At 42.9% G+C, this 16,856-nt stretch overlaps 1 protein-coding gene across 2 annotated transcripts in view; it reads right to left on the bottom strand.

Moving 5' to 3' along the window:
* Window positions 1-200: 200 nt before the first annotated feature.
* Window positions 201-16,856, bottom strand: part of LOC111080101 (Down syndrome cell adhesion molecule-like protein Dscam2) — a 121,534-nt gene continuing 104,878 nt past the window's right edge. Inside the window, exons 7-9 of one of the 2 annotated variants that reach the window (XM_022375559.2) lie at window positions 9,377-9,745; window positions 893-939; window positions 409-483 (exon numbers count right to left, since the gene is read on the bottom strand). In XM_022375559.2, coding sequence (XP_022231251.2) covers window positions 911-939; window positions 9,377-9,745 — 398 coding nt within the window. In that variant the 3' untranslated portion in view covers window positions 409-483; window positions 893-910. Of the gene's footprint in view, window positions 484-892; window positions 940-9,376; window positions 9,746-16,856 lie in introns of both variants that reach the window. The other variant, XM_022375549.2, reaches the window with a different exon arrangement.

The following is a 16,856-nucleotide window of genomic DNA, read 5'->3' as shown; positions in this document are numbered from 1 at the left end:
TATATTTATATATTTTAAATTAAAAAAAAAGTATTCAAAAAAATGGCCACTTTTCAAATTAGAATTTGAGTTCAAGAAAAATCAAGAAAAAAATAATATAAGACTCTTTTCGATGATAATGAATGAATGTTGTGTTGTGTTGTGGGTGTGTGTTTTACGAGTAGATTCGATTCGATGTGTGTGTGTGTGTGTGTGTGTGTTGGGTGAGAGATACATATATATAGATTGATACAAAGATAGATAGAGATATATTGAGTGCTGGATTTTTGTTTTGCCGGATTTTATGCTTCGTTCTTCTCTAGACAATTATCTCGCGTATGACGCGACGATTCCTGGCATTCGGCGTTGTCGAGTACTCGCCCTCGAAACTGTCATCGTAGCTGAGGGACATGTGCTGTTGTTGTGGTGGCAGGACCTCATCCTGTTCCATATGCTCCATATTATACGGATTCGGCAGGCCGCTTACGTCGTGATATGGTGAATCTGTTGTATACACAAAAAACGGAAAAGGAGTGGGCGAGAAAATTGTTGAAATTAGTTTTACAAAATAGGCGTAAAATTGGCAAAATCATGCTCAAACAATTAAAAACAAAATGCTAATCAATGTAAAACCCAAAACGTAAACGTAAACTGAAAACAAAAACAAACACACGGTGAGTGTTTTGTATGGGTAGGGTTGGGTATATATGTATGGTAGGGTAGGGTAGGGTATATGCTGTGTGTGTCTAGAGGGGCGGGCATGTCAAAATCATAGGCAAAGTCAATACAAAAAAAAAAAAACGTAGGCGGCTCCAAACGTACAAAAAAAAAAAGGTAACTCAAAAATCTTCATCATCATTCAGGATAATCGAATATTTTTTTTCCGTCGTCCTTGCTGAGACTTGAAACTTACTTCAGCCTGCGCGCTCCGTTAGAGCGTAACATCCTGTATGATGTCCGCTGATGTTTCGTGATTCGATTCGTGGGTTTTCATTTATCAATATCAATATTTTTATTTATTTTTTATTTTTGGTGATTTTGCATGAGTTGTGCACAGAGGCAAGAGGCAAGACATGTGTGTGTGTGTGCGAGAGAGAGAGAGAATATACATATTGTAGAGAAAAGCCAAAAAGTTAGCGAAAAGTTGTCAAGTTTTTGATTGAAGTTGTGATGGCGGCGGCGGCGGCGGCGGCGGCTGCTGCTGGTGAGTGATGCTTAAGGTGTGCTTAAGGACTAGCTTAAAATGAGAGCAAACACACGGATATACAGGCACACGGATACGGATACACACGAACAGGGATATAGTACTGCCTGAAGGCTGGAATTATGGCAATTAGAAATGTTTTTGCTATGCGCAATTTTCGGGGTTTTACCCAACGTTCAAATTTGTTTTGTTTTATCTTTTGTTAGAGGAAAAATCAAACTTTGAGCTTATTTTTCATGTTCTTGGCTAGATTAACAAGCAAGCTAGTTCTGGCTGAAAGTCTCCCAAAAATGCACTGGAAAATCCCTCAATTACCACCCTATCGAATGGCTCTTAGTACCGCCCCAAAATCCACACACTCATTAAAGTTCAATAATTGATTTGTCAAAAACTCCTTCGCTTTCAGCTTTAAATTGTCCATTTAACTAGAGTATTGTGCATATCGGGCGGGATATGTCTGGTGGGTATGCCCCCTAGCAATTGTTGTAATTTAACAGTTGATTGCTTTTCCACTAACGGCAGAGAGAGCGAACAACAATTCGAACTGCAATTGTTGTCTGCCCCCTGCTCCAGTAACCGAATTGTAATCGAATTAGAGGACAGACAGACATACCATCCGATGGGTGTGGTGTGTGTGTGTGTGTGTGTGTGTGTGTGCTGCAGACCCCGGCAGACCCTGGTAAACAGCACATTAATTTATAATCAAAGAACTTGGCAAGGGCTCCTCTCCTACACTGTCCACTTGGCGGCTCTTGCATTTGGCAAACATCTTTGTCTGCTACAAATTGTTGCATATTTAAGCACATCCATCTGCGATTTCTATCTCTATCCACTTCTCTCCTGTATCCCCTCCAAAAAGAATGTCCGCAGCTCTTTTGGTCATGCAAATCCTTTCCAAATGCAACAAAAAAAAAGAAAAAGAAAAAGGATTCAAATACTAACAACCTTCAAACATTCACACGCTTTTGGCTTTGGCTTTGGCGCTGCTGCTTTGTGTGCCAAATCGTTGGAAAATTTATTGGAATTTGAATTTCAAAATAGTCGACACAAAAAAAAACAAAAAGAAAGAGGCAGCACGAGAGAAAGGCAACGGCAACGAGAACGAATCGAAATCGCCGCATCGAAATGATTTTTTTCAGCTTTTTTTTTTTGTGCTGGCCAAATTCCAATGTGTGAATGTTCCCCCCCTTTGCACCCCACCCATCCCACTCTCTCTCTGCACAAATGTAAAACGTAAATCCTTTTTAACAACTGCTCTTTAACATATTCCTCTTAGCCCCATGCCCCATGCCCCTTCCACCAGCACTGCCCCTTCTGGTGGAGGTCGTGTGAAAATTTCTAAGCGCGTTTGTCGCCATTCTCCAGCGCCTCGCCTCGCCTCGGATTCTTCTTTTTTCCTTCGCTTTGGCATCTGCATAAACTTGACCCAAAAAAAAAAGCGAAAGGGGAGGCAGAAGTAAAACTGTGTGGGCAGAGGCAAGAAGTCTGCGGGGCAGCAAGCCAAGAAGTGAATGAATCCTTTTTTTTCCGGTTCTTTTCTTTTTCCTGGACTATTTCCCTTTTCGGTAGATTTTCAAAGTGTTCAAAGATTTTCGCTGGGGCTTTGCTGGCACTCTCGTATTTTATGGCCAATACGTGAGGGGCTGTGTGTGTGTGTGTGGGGATATTATGCGCATAACTTAATTGTGTGTGTGTGTGTGTGTGCCACGCCTACAGCACCATACGCCTGCCCCTTGTACACCTCTACACCAGCTGTCCAGCTGTCCATGTGGCCTGGCCCCCTCTGGTTATTGTTGCTTCTGGTAGTTTTTCTCTCCTGTTTTTCAATTTCCATTGCTCCCCGTCCTGCCTGCCTGCCTGCCTTTCCATCTCTATCTCTATCTCTCAACTCAACAACTTAATCGTTTTTGCGTTAAGCATACGCACTGTTGGACTCCTACATTGCTCTACCTTTTTTTCCGGCACCCCAACCCCTCGCTTACAAGATGCAAATTTTCCTCCTGTCTCCTCCTGTGTGTGTGTTGACTGCCGACCAGTGTAAGTTTTTCTTTTGTTTTTCGTATACTTTTTGCCCTTCTCAGTCCTCAGTCCACAGTCCTCCACAGTCCTCAGTTTGTCTGTTATTCTTGCTCCTGCTGCTGCGAGTGCTCCACTCTCCCCCCTCTCTCTTCGATCCTTTTTGCTATCTTTTTTGTTTTTTTTTGTGTTATGCTAAGCCCGTAATAACCCATTTTTTGTGAGTGTGTGTGTGTGTGTCCGTTCTGTTTCCTTCATTTTTAGTAAATTTTCGGAAACGTCGAAAGTAAACAAATTGCAGATGAGTTTATCCCACAAACACACACAAACAAACGCACAACTACCAACTACACTCAGAAAAACAATGATCCTTTTTGAGAGCGCGGGAGGCTAAGAATTTTTTTGCAGGCATCTAAATGGAATTTTCCTATGCAGAAATTTCATATGCATTTTTAGCCCCATACAAAAAGAGAACTGCCGCCCATAGCCATGATGATGCATGCCTCAATAACTGCAGCTGCACACACACTGCCACAGCAGGTGGCAAACATTCGAAACTTTATCCCCATTTCTCGCACTGCACAAAAACATGAAAACAAAACAAGGAGTTAAAATACATATATACGACGAGCAGCAAAAGCCAAAGCGCTTATCATTTGTTGCCTTTTTGGATGCCTTCGCCTTCGCCTTGGACTGGACCGTACCGTACCGGAGCGGACCGTACCGACCTCTCTTCCAGCCACTGGCTTTCTCTCATCTTTGCAACTGCTCCTTTCTCTGCTCTATCTAGCAGCTACCATCTCCATTTCCCATGCTCCTGCACTGACTCCCAAATCCACTTAGTGTGTGTTTAGTGCTCTGAAGTGTGCTGCTCCTTCGACTGCTGCCACTGCCACTGTCCTGCAACTCCCGTGTTGCCCTTTTTGTGCTGCAAAAATCCTGACTCATGTGATTTATCTGATTCCCTATATAGCAGAGCTAGCAGAGCCACCTGCCTGCCTCTCCCGCTTTCCACCTCTTATTTCCTGCCCACATGGAAGTTGGAACACGGCCAGCACCAGGGATAGAGCGTGGTAGGGAGATGGCGGCACCACCATGAACAAGGTTTTTATGGCACTTTGAATAAGTTTTCTTGTCATTGGCGAAGCATTTATTGCCCAGCCTAAAAGCAAACTGCATTGCGAGTATTTCAACGCAGCGATAAACGAAAGAGATGTAGGCAGGGCAGGGCAGGGCAGGCAGCATAAGAATGGGCCCCGAAAGGATTCCAGCGGAGATCTATGAGAAGATACACGGATTACAGGGCTGTCCATGGGAAAGTCAAAGGTTGCCAAAAGAAAACTTGCAACTTGCTTTGGTTTGAAGCAAGTGATGGAAAGCCTTATATATTTCACACTTTCTTTCACGATAATTTTACGGGTTTTTGGGAAGTTTTTCGATCAAACAAAAAATGCACATATATTGCTCAAATTTCATTATGTTGTCCTAAATTTTGTACTTAATATTTGGGAATGGTTTCTGCTTCATATATATATATATATATCATACATGTATATACATATAGCATATATTCAACAAATTTTCATTAGATATTTGGATATTTTCAACCGACTGTTTTATGCTTTTTTCCGTGGAGTTTGCCAGAAAGATTTGCCTTACGGATTCTTAAATTTTTCTTTACTGATCAAAAATATTTCATAAATTTCTAAAATCATTTAAAATTATCTTTCATAGGAACTACTCCAATTTTAACTTAAAGCAAGTCAAAACATGCCCCTACATGTGCAAAATTTCTTAAATTCCCTTAAAATAAATCTTTGACTTTCATATCCCCACCTCCCTTCCCTTCCCTTTCCTGCTGGCCCACAAAATTTGTCATGCATGAGCATCTGTGTGCATATGTGTATGTATGTGTGTATGTATAGCTAAGATATTAATCAAAATCGTTTATGTATATTCATGAAGTAGCCAATTTGAATAATCTGCTAAAAGCTTTGGGGGCATAATCGGCTACAACATCTCTTTCTTCTTTGGCGTTTTATCCACCACCCCCCCACCATTGTGGTTTTTCACTCCTGCCGCTGTCTCTTTCCCTTTCTTTGCTTTAATGATGAATTAAAGCCATTTGCATGTGTGTGTGTGTGTGTGTGTGTGGCTCATACATGTATTCATGCAACCATGTGTGTGTGTGTGTGTTCGTGTGTGTGTTTGACAAAAGACCAAACAAAAGCGCTCGAACCAACTGACACAAAAGTCTGCATAATCAATCAGTCAGTATGTGTCCTACAGACCCCTCCCTCTCCCTCGCAGCCTCAGCCACAGCGTCACAGCTTCCCCGCTTGGCCCTTTCTTCTCTCTTGGCCCTTTCTGCCTCTCTTGGCCCTTTCTTTCCCCCTTTTAGCCCTCTCATTTGCTGATGCTATAACCTTCTTTGCATGCTAACATATGCAAAAAAGAAGAACAAAAAAAAAAAACAAAAAGAGAAGATACTTCTTGCTTACGCAGCATTTTGGCGCCTGGCGCAGACTTCCTTCCGGCCCTGGCCAGGGCACCACCTCATCGAATTCCGCCGCTTCCACACCACCCATAGTCCCACTCTGTGGCCCCCCTTTGATCACTCACTTATTTGCTGCTGCATTTTGCATTGCACAAAAGTCAGCAGACGAGGAGCTCTGTGAGGAAATCATTCTCGGGTAGTTTGGGGGGGTTCAAATGTGAGTTTGGCAAGTGTAAAAGCTTTTAAACATACAAACACAGACACACGCACACACATGGATAGCAGACTCTGCCACTCACACATATGCCTGAGATGGTAGGGGACTGGGCTGGGCTGGGCTGGTGGGTGGCTGGCTACAGTTGCATGCAGCAAGCTGTGCATAAGCTGACATCAATGTAATGAAGATGTATTTGCATATTGTGGCACTGTCAGTCCTGCCACTCGCTCCACGTGCCGCCACCCCTATCCCCCTTAACCCTTCCCCACCATCTACTCGTACTACCATCTGCTGCTTCCACTGTTGGCCTGGCTTTGGCTTTTAGTTTGCTTTGCTTTTGATGGCACTCTTGGGGGATCTACTCTATACTCCACTCGTTCGTATCTGCTGATGTTGCTGCTGCTGCCTCTTGTGTGTCCTCCCCCTACCCTGTGTCCCTTTTCTATCCTTCTAGCTCTAGTTCTAGTTCCCTCGCTTCTCTATCATACACTTATTGTTGCTACTTTTTATTGGCATGCAATAGTTTTTGTTGCTCCTCTCCTCTCAACTCTCTCTTGCTAGCTATCTTTGGACAGCTGTGGCTGTGCCTTTCGTTTGAGCATTGCCAAAATGCTTTCCACTATTGTTACGATTATGATACCCTCTGGAGAGGGTATAAAGCATACAAACAGATGAAGCAGAGGAAGCATTTTTAGCAGTATAAATATTTGAAATCTTGATAAAAAAAAATCAAAACGTATTGCCATTGCCTTCCTTATGTTTCGGTGCACAAAAGTTTCTTTCGTTTTAAATTTTTGGACTGAAACATTGCACAAATACAGATCAGATCAGGGAGTTTATTACTGGGATTTTTTTTATATTCAAATAAAAAAATTAATTTCTAGCATATTTCTAAATCTAAATCGATCATAAAATAATTGCTCTTTCATATGTATATGTAAAAATTGTTGAAGTAAATGTTTGCTATAGCAATAAATATTTAAGATCAAACAATTCGATCAATTTTTGGCTGCCTATTTCATTCATTTCATGCCATAAAAAAAAATCATACTTGAAGTGTGTGAATCTATTCGAAACACTAATTCTTCTTCCCTTCCAAATACTTTATTTTTCCATTTCCTAGTGCATTTTCTAGTGCACTTAGTTAGTATTTTCTTCAAGTGTACTCGTATTTTTGTGTTTGGTTGCTCCTGCATTTAACCTCATCGTAAACATCGGGGCAATGAGGACAAACACATCACATCACATCCGCCTGATCGCCAGCCAGGGTTGTCATGTTTTCTTCTTTGCTGTGTGTGTGTTTGTGTGTGTGTGTATTTTTTTTGTCTCCCTTTTTATTGCATTTTATATGCACGCAGCAAAGCGCAAAGAGCAACACAGAGAGGGAGCAGCAAAAGCAGAAGGCCAAAAAAAAATGCCAGCTAACAATATTCAGCCGAAAAAAAAACATCCTGGTTTTGGGGGCGGGCAATAAAACCCCCCCAAAAAATACAGCAGCAAAAAATAAGTGTGGTATTTTTTTTGCGGGTTTTTGGTGCTCATAAAGCGTAAAGATAACACACACACACACAGATACAGTTGCCTCATAGTAGTTGTGGCCACAACAGATACACAGATACAGAAATACAGAGAGAATATTACGCATACGACCCGCTGGCGCTTTACAGTCACTGCTGCCCACTGTAGCAACCCGGCTGCTACAGTTACAGTTACAGTTGCCACCGCAGCAGCTCCTCTGATCCGAGTCCGCATTCGCATCCGCATCCAGGGGGCTGTCTGTTCATCTTTCGTTTTGGTTCAGTGTTCAGTGTTCGGTTTTTATTATTTAATATTTTAAAACACTTGCGGTGTTTGTTATTGGCATTGCCACACAACAGCAACAACAAACAGTCCACAGAGGGGCACAAAAAAAAATATATAATAAAATACACATAACAAAACATTTGGGGCCATGCGGCAGAAAATGGATTCCTTTTGCGTCCCAACACCCCCTCCCCTCTACAACACCTCGTGCAAAATTCGAACACACTCAGACACAGAGGCACGGATCGAAGCCGAGAACCCTCACAACATTCAGAGACAATTTGGAATTAGGAAAGGGCAAGGGCTGCACGCAGCAGTCGAAGATGAAGATACTCTTTTGGCAACTGGAAATTGTGGATTTTATTTCGTTGAAATATTTGCAGAAAAAGTTAAAGTTTTCCGCAGGAAAAGAGTTATTTTTCGAGCGAGTTTTTTTTTATAGAACATTATGCGATTTATGCTGAATTCTAGCAGCAAAGGGAAAGGGTTCTGCACATGAAAATTAATACATGAAGCAAAGGCCAGAGAGCTCTGTCTTTAAACTGCTATTGCTATCTTTATCCATGCCCACTAAATTCCCACATCGATGGCAAGTAGTCTACGCAGATGGCCTCTCCTCTGCCTTCTAAAAATCCCTATACCCTCTCCAGCTCAAGAGCACAACAATCTGCAGCTGCCAAAGGGCATAAAGCTTCTGCTCCACTCTGAAGCGCTACTTCTGAATCCCCAGTACCCCCTCCTGTCCTGTTTGCGGCATTGCTGCTGCTGGTTTTTTTTTTGCTTAAAGCAAAATTTTTTTCTTCTTGTTGCAAAGACTTTAAGCCCAAGCCAACAGCTCGTATAAAAACATGGCTAGCTGATACACATGGCTGAAATATTATTACTTATATTTGTGACATGTTTCAAAACACACAAACACTGCCCCTTCTCTAAGCCAGAGCAGAGTGTGACCCTTGGACAGTGTTTATAATTAGCATGGAGCCATGGCCAAAAAGGAACATGGCCCCACAAGCATTCAGCTCTGGTAGCATTTCAGTGCTTAAGTTGTCATAACCGAAGAGACCGACCGACCGACCGACCCGACCCACCCGAACCAAAAGCCCCACAAATGCCAACAAAAATGTTGAGGGCAAAAGTTTGTTCCCTTACTTTGACATAGGCAGTTAGGACATAGGACCTAGGACCTTACTTACTCTTTTTCTTAAACCTTCCTCCTCCTCTCTGCCACCGCCACCACGCAGCAACACCCAAGAACATCAGCAGCAGCTTAATGTGTCAGAAAATTGGAAACTTTCGGGCAAAGTTTATCAATCAAAATGAGAAAAAACTTTGCGTCTAAACAAATCTGTTTGGAATCTATGTTCTAGTGCGCGGCTGCAGGAAGGGGTGTTCTATAAGGCCTCTATAAGGGTTAGAGATCTATGCTTGCAGAGCTATGGAATTTCTGGGATTTTTTGTCGTAAAATTTTGGCAGCTTTTCATAGCCTTAAAGATCTAAATAGCACTTCATTTTCATTCATTTACATTCACTCGCATTTATTGCTCACTTATCGTAATTATTTATTCCAGTCATTCATTCATTATTCCCACTTATTATTCACACATTCATTCATATTTATTCATAGTTATTCAATTGCTACGGGTAGGGTAAGCCACTCACCTAAATGCTGATCAACACGCTTCTTGGGCTTCTGCACGGATGCATAGGGATCGCTGCAGTAGTCCTGTCGGGACGGATTCTGGCTGTTCCTCAAATTGTGATACTCATCGCCCACCTGGCTGGGCGTGGCCGTCAAGTGTGGATAGGGTGCATAATCATCGACGGCGCCATAGCCGCCATGGGTCAGTGGGTCATAGCCATAGGTGGGCTGCTGTTCCACATACTGATTGAGCGGTGCCTGCACCATACTCTGCTGGTTGCCCACCGCCGCGGCGGACATCTTCACCTGCCACAACGAGTCCTGTGAGTTGACACTGCCGCCGTTGTTCGAATTCGAGTAGTTGTTCTCCATGTAGCCCATGTTGACCCCTGCAACGAGTAAACGAGAGCGAGAGAAAAGTATGTGATGAATGTTCTGCAGAAAGTAGTTCAGGGCGAGCTCTGATTCTGGCTCTGGGCCAAGCGCACAAAACTTTCGCTCGTTTTTGCAAATAAAATAAATTTTAATTAAAAGTAAAAGTTTTATTTTTATTATGGATTAATATACATATATCAAAAAACTGCAACTCCAGTTGGAGTCGTGGCGTCGCGTCAGTTCAGACATTTCGTAATTAATTGTTGCCCCCCGAAATGCCTTTTTGTGCCACTTAAAATCTATCCAAAAACTCATAGAACCTTTACGCCCATTTATCCTTTTTCCAAGGGGACTTTTTTACGAGCAGTCATGTCCACAAGACTGTGACTGTGCCTTGTTACGCTTCTCGCTATGAGCAGCAGCAGCAGCAGCTGCTTTTCAATGAAGGGCATTTCCTACTTCCTACTTCCTGCTGGTGCTGCTGCTGTTCCTCCTTGGGCTTCATTGTGCCCTGCCCGCCTGTCACTCTTTTGTTTGGGTGCGTGTGCCTGCCTGCCTGCCTGCCTGCCTGCTTGTTGTGTCCTGGTCGCATTTATTATTATTTTTATATCGTGATAAATCACTCATAAATATTAAACGCACGCTTTTGCTGGCAACAAAAAACTTCTTGAATTTTGAGTTATGCCCCAACCAATGCCCCATGCCCCATGCCATGCGGCGTTAAATGTGTTCCGGCAAGTGTTTTCTCTGGAAAAACCAAAAGGATTTTCTTGGTGAGGAGAGAACTCAAAGTGCAGTTGATTTCTTCAATGAAAACATTTCTAAGAGGATTTCTGATAGCATTTAAAAGAGCATGTGGCATTAACTTTATTAGAAAATATTATTATTTTTTTATTTTTTTCAAGTGAAAAGGAAGCTTATGCATATTTTTCCACATTTTTTGTCTCTAGCATTTCACTTCAACGCAAAACACCAAAAGCTTTGCATCTCCTTTTCGGAACATTTTTCGTTACGCATCGAAAAGTATGCAATAAAAATATTCGATTTGTGCGAATTTTCAGATAGACAACGGAAAACCTATCCCCAAAAATTATTCAAGAAATGAGAATGGAACGAGGGGCGAGGTCAGAGGTCCTTCTCATACGAGTAGAGTAGAGTAGAGTATATGTGGCATGTGAATATATTGCAGACATGTTGCGTGGGTTTTTGGTTCAGTTCCGTTTTTTTTTTTGACAATTTTCGTGCGGACTATTCGCGTGTTCCGGTGCTTCCAGGGGCTGGGCTGGGCTTCAGTATTTTATGCGCCGCCTTATTTGGCGGCGGTGGGGCGTGATAATTTTTATGATTATCCATAAAACTAAAACAGTAATAATATTAACTTCATTTACATTTCATGCGCTGTTTCTTCTATGGCTGCTTTTTGTTTTTGTTTTCTCTATTTTTTTGGCCATGCAATTTGCATATTTGCTTAAGTAATTTTATGCCAACAGATTCCAAGTCCGTTGTTATACGAGTATTACTCGTATTCTCCTCGTACTCTGTCGGAGAGAATTCCTTACTCCAATTGCAATTCCGGACAAGCAAGAAAAAATATGAGCACTGAGAAACTTTTCAATTTGATAAGCATCAAAAAATACGAATCTTTTTCGCAGGCAGAGCGGAGAGAGAGGAAGCAACTTTTGATTGCTCAAGTTTTTGCCTGCCTGCCTGCCTGCCACACAATGAGCGAAATATTTGACCGAAATAACAAAATTTCCACTCTCTCTCGCTGCTGCTGCCTAGCAGTTCTCAGTCTCTCTCCCCCTTTACTTTTTATACCCTTTCATAGCTGGAGGATACTTCGATTTCGAGCAGCGGATTGATAATGAAGGGCAGCAAGATCTCTGGAGAGATCTACCACTATACACACATATTTCTGTGTCTATTACTGGGGCTACTGAAACCCTCCATAGATAGGTATCTTTGCTGTGAGAAGTTTGTAAAAGCGAGGGGCCATGTTAGACTGATTCGATTTAATAAAAACAATAGTTGCATATCAAAAAGATATCTAATGAAATGTTACTGAGGGCAGGTCGCTGTAATTTTGCATAGCTGGAAATAAATTGGATCACAAATGGATCACTTTATCGGCAATATTTTAAAGCAAAAATCCTTGGAATTATTAATTATTAGTAATTATTAATTTTGTATTTCTTTAGACGTTAGAAATTACAATGTTCTCTGTTTTTACAGCTCTTAAAAACCTTTGATATGTTTTTACATCTAGTATCCATAAGAAGAATCTATGCTTTAGTGTAGCTAAAGCTTCGTTCTCCCTCTGTTAGTATTCCCCCCACACCCCCCCCCCCACCCTGTTTTAACACTGATGAACAATTTTAATGCATTTCTTTCATTGTCTGGAATGCTGCCTACTGCTCCAACAGCAGGCAAGAGTGGGCTGCCCCTACTTCTTCTCAAGCAATTAACTGGGGTCTTTTGCAGTTAAAAGGGGGTGGAGTGGAGGTGGGGTTGGAGTTTTGCCTATTCTTCCGTAGTATGCCGTACTTGGTTCCGCGTGGGAGTGTGGCGGTGGGGGCACACACAAATGGGGACGCAATTAAAGTTTGTCAAAGTTTTTTCGCATTGATTTGAGCAAATAATAACAACAGTTGCGGCATAGTTGTGGTCCTAGTAACGACTACACCCGCCCGCCCAGCAGCTCGTACGATTCCCAGCCATCATTGCTTATTAAACCCCACTGCGCACCCCTCCCTACCCACACTCTGTAGTTTGTGTGGGCGAAATCTTTTCATGTAAACGAGTTCTCTGGGCTTCAAAAGTGCTCGAGAAGGAAAGAGGAGGAGGAGTTGGAGTTAAAGGAGGAAAGTTCCGCTGCCGCCGTAGCTCTAATTCACTCGACAAACTTTTCAACCGGAAGCGCTTACAATTATGCAACATTTTTGTGCAGCAGCAGCAGCAGCAGAGGCAGGGGCAGAGGCAGGGGCAGAGGCAGCAGCTGGGGAAGAGCAGCACTAGAAGACGCACAATAAAAACAGTTTCAAATGCCATTAACGGTTAACTAAATAGCAGGGCACCAGAGAGAGCAAAAGAGAGAGCGACAGAGAGCAGCTGAGAGTTTGCCACAACTTGTGCTGCCTGCCCTACTGCTGCCTGGCTGCCCTGCTCTGCCAAGCTGCCTGCCCTCGCTGCCTGCCACTTGGCTTCTCAGGCAGCTTGCACCTCAAGCTCTCGGGTGTTAATGGCAGTCGCCTCCTTATCTGCCTTCCTCTCCACTCTCTGCCCCTCTCTCTCTCTCTCTCTTCCCCACTCTCTTCATCGCTGCTCGACCTTTTCTGTTGCTCTGCTTTCTGGTGCACCCTGTGCCCTGCTTCTGTGCTTCTTCTCCTTGTTGCACTTTTAATTAGCGACGCGACGCGATGCGAGTCGAGGCCTGAGGGTCGTGCTGGCACGTTGGCAGGGGGCGGTTGGCGGTAGGCTGCCTGGCATTTGCCCTAAATGCGCTTAAATGTTGCAGGAACAACCAACCGAAGGGCCACAGCGGGCAGGGGTTAGCTGAAGTGTAGTGGGGGCGCAAGTGGGACAGGGGAAGGCAAAGCATGTTGAGCTGCTGTTGAGTTTTCTGCACTTGCCGCGCCGTGTTGCACTTTTCTACAGGCAGGCGGCTGGCTTGTTTTCTGCCAACTACACTCGGAGAAAATTTAATTTTAGAAATTCTGCAGACTTAAGAAATATTTTAAAAACAAAAAGAAAATTGTTACAAATGAAGAATTAATTTTAAATGCATCTTGGTTTAGTTTTATAATTTAAATACAAATTTCAAATATTACATTCGGGGGAAACCCTTTTGCAGTGACTTTTAAAATTCCAGCAACCGCCCGAGACGAAGATTTTTGTCAGTTAAGAAAAATTCTACAAACTGGAAGATCTTTTTGAGTGTTTTAAAAACCCTTAAAAAATTATAGAAATTTTCTTTAATTTATGCAATTTAATTGTAGTAAAAAAAAAAAATTAGATTAAAAATTGAACATTCTTTTAACTAATCAACACGGTTGAAAATTAATTAAATTTAAAAAAAATAAAAATTTAACATTGTTGTTTTCTTGCAGTGCCCCTAGAATCTTTTGTTTCCATGTTAATGTTGATGTTCCCTAGTGTTCCATAGAAAGGGAGTGGGAGTGGCAGTGAGCGTTCTCTCTGCCTAAGTTGGCCAAAAACTTTTGCGCTCTCTCTGCCTCAGCCTCAGCTTCAGCTTCTTTTACCCTTTTGCTTATCTTTTTTCTCACTGTGTGTTGAAAGCATGAATGAAAGCTAGAGGGGCAACGCTGAGGGGGGCAAAAGTGTAGTACAACATTTTTGTAAGACTGTTGGATACGACCTGTAGACCTGTACGGGGGGCGCAGGGCGACTCCTTCACATCTGCATTTGCAGCTGATTTTTAGTTTTTCTTTTTTTAGTAATTTTGTTTGCTGTTTACTTGAGAGAAAGTTCCCCTTTAGATTTCCCTAGATTCTAAAGATGCGCCCGTCTAGTCAGTGGTGTAGATGGCTGTTGGAATATTTTTTCCCAAATTGAGAGACAGCTCTTGACCCTTTTTTTATAGATGCAAACTTTTGCTTTTATTTTGCAGCGAAAGTTGCCATTTTTTCTCGATGGAATGTTGTTTTCTTTAAGCAGTGAGTTTCTATGCATTGTACAGATATTTTTGCATTAACTTTCATTGATTCTTAGATTATAAGAAAAGGGTAAGCATTTATTCTAGGTCTTCTAGGTCTATTATGTCTAAGGTTCTTTTGGTTTTGAGAGGAGAGAAATATAATAAATATTTTTCATATTTTTCTTTCTATATTTTTGGTAAACTTTTTAGTTGCAGAAAATAAAGTTTTCCCAAGTAAATCCACTTGCAAAGATTCTGCCTCTGTTTTGCCATAGCTCTCAACACATACCCCTGCCTCTTCCCCAATGTTTTCCCTTTCAATTTCGCTGCTTTCCCCCACCGCTGACTTTTCTTTCATCAGTTAGTTGTGTGCGTGTGTGTGTGTTAGCAACTGTGTTTAGATTTAAGCCAATTAGTTGATGGCCGAGCAGCAGTGGAAAACAAAAGCCAGCCAACAAATTGGAGCTCATAGATTTGTGTCTTTGAATGGCCCACCATTCCCCGTCCGCGTCCCCTTGCCCGTGCCTCTTGCCCGTTTTTTGTGTGCCGCTCGAGAGTGCGGTCATTCGGTCAGTCATTCCGTTGGTCATCTGGCGCTCCGGGCCAAGGCCCCCCACTGCATGGAGCAGGGGCAGCAGGAGGATCTCCGCTGGCATCACCAGCTGTTTGGCTGGCTGGTTACAAGACAAACATGTTCGAGAGGCAATCACTGGACGGGGAAAAGAGACAGGGAGAGAGAGGGAGAAGAGAGAATAGAAGAGCAGCCTAAAAGGCTGCTGCATGGCGGGCCTGACCTGCCCTTCCCCTCCTGCTGCTGCTGTGGTTGCGTTTTTGGGGCGCGCAAAACTATTTTGCGGCTATTTGCTTTGCGGGGCCATCGCTGGGGTGCTGCGCTGCATTTTAAACCCACATAGAAAGCCCGCCCAAGCCCAAACCAGCATACCAACCGAAAACTATGGCCCAAAGGGGGCAGAGCTAGGGGCAGAGGTCTGCTCTGGTGCGGCGGGGGGGACAGACATTTGTTGGCCCGTCGAGCGCCGAGTTCATGGCTTTATTTATTTAGCGCATAAATTTGTCGAGTGAGCGCGAGATTCTTTTTCTTTTATTTTCTTCTGTTTTATTTTCTATTCTTTTTACAGAAATTTTGGATGGTTGGTTGACTCTTGTGTATGCCCCACACGGCACGGCTACGACTACGATATTTGTTTGCATTTATTTCGGGTGCTTTCCATATTGTTTTGTTCTGTTTTCGGTTTTGTGTTTGCATTTATTTAGCCAGTAGAACATGTCCTAGCCAATGTCTAGCCGTAGGCGTGTCGTCGCTTCTCAGCCTCCGCCTTTACCGCTACCCACAAGTCAGGCTCCGCCTCCTTCCTCCCCTGATTTCCATCACAGAGTGCAAAAACTATCACCGCAAAAGCGCCAAGAACTTAAATGGCGAAAGCACGGGAAATTTAAAGTATTTGTGTGGGGCCACACTGGCCTATAAAGTTGGGGTTTAAGAGTGCATTTAATGGCAGGTTTTACGCTGTGTTAATTATTAATTTAACAGTGGCTAAAAAAAGAAACAATTTTGGTTTTGGAACAAAAATTGCAGCATTTGCAGCTGCCGAAAGCATTTGGAAAATTCGTTGCAGAGGCGGCGCACGGTACACAATACACGATTAACCCTCTATAGACATGACTTTTATCAGTACCAAATACACGATTATGTCCATGTCTATTGCTCCTTTATTAATCAGACTTATGCTCAGATAATTCCCTTTTTACTTTTACTTTCTTTAATTACTTTACTTTAATTAATTGTTTTCTACCTGGTATTTTTTTATAAGTTCTTACTTTTTACTGCCTGCTATTTTTTAGACAGTTCAACAACAAAATAAATTCCCCTATTAAACCTGAACTCAGTTTTCCCATAGTCCATTATCTAAATCAAGATTTATTCCTAGAGCTAATCACATTTTCGAGGTTTTCTTTTGGCCAGCAAATGGCCTGCAGCCCGCTGGCCAGTGTAATCGACCTTCTGCTTGCTCCTCCCCCAAACCAAAAAATCAACGACAGCCAGGCAGAGAGGCGACTCCATTTCCATTTCCTTTGGCATTTTGCTGCCTCCCCTTTGCTGTGGGGATGCTCCTTTTCCTATGGCTGCACTTTGCTCTGTTCTGCAGCACTTTCAGCGTTCTCGTTGATTGTTTTTATTGTCGTCGTCGTCGTAGTCGTCGTGGCGGCGCGGGTAGGTTACATGCAAAGTTCATTAGGTATTTGGCCTACGACGAAAGCAATTGGAGCTTGCCACGTGCTGGAGCGGGCTGGAGGAGGCCACAGAAATTGGGGGCATGGGGCATTGGGCACAAACCGTTAACGAGACCGAAAAGTGCAGGCAACTACAACAAATGAAGCCAGAACTCCTGCAAGGCTGCAGAGCTGCCACGTGGATGGGGGGCTCTGGGTCTGGGTCTGGGGTTGGGTGT

The sequence above is a fragment of the Drosophila obscura genome, unplaced genomic scaffold (assembly GCF_018151105.1).
Source record: "Drosophila obscura isolate BZ-5 IFL unplaced genomic scaffold, ASM1815110v1 contig_37, whole genome shotgun sequence".
Taxonomy (NCBI): domain Eukaryota; kingdom Metazoa; phylum Arthropoda; class Insecta; order Diptera; family Drosophilidae; genus Drosophila; species Drosophila obscura.
Note: the sequence above shows the minus strand (reverse complement) of the source record. Positions and strands in the feature narration are given on the sequence as shown.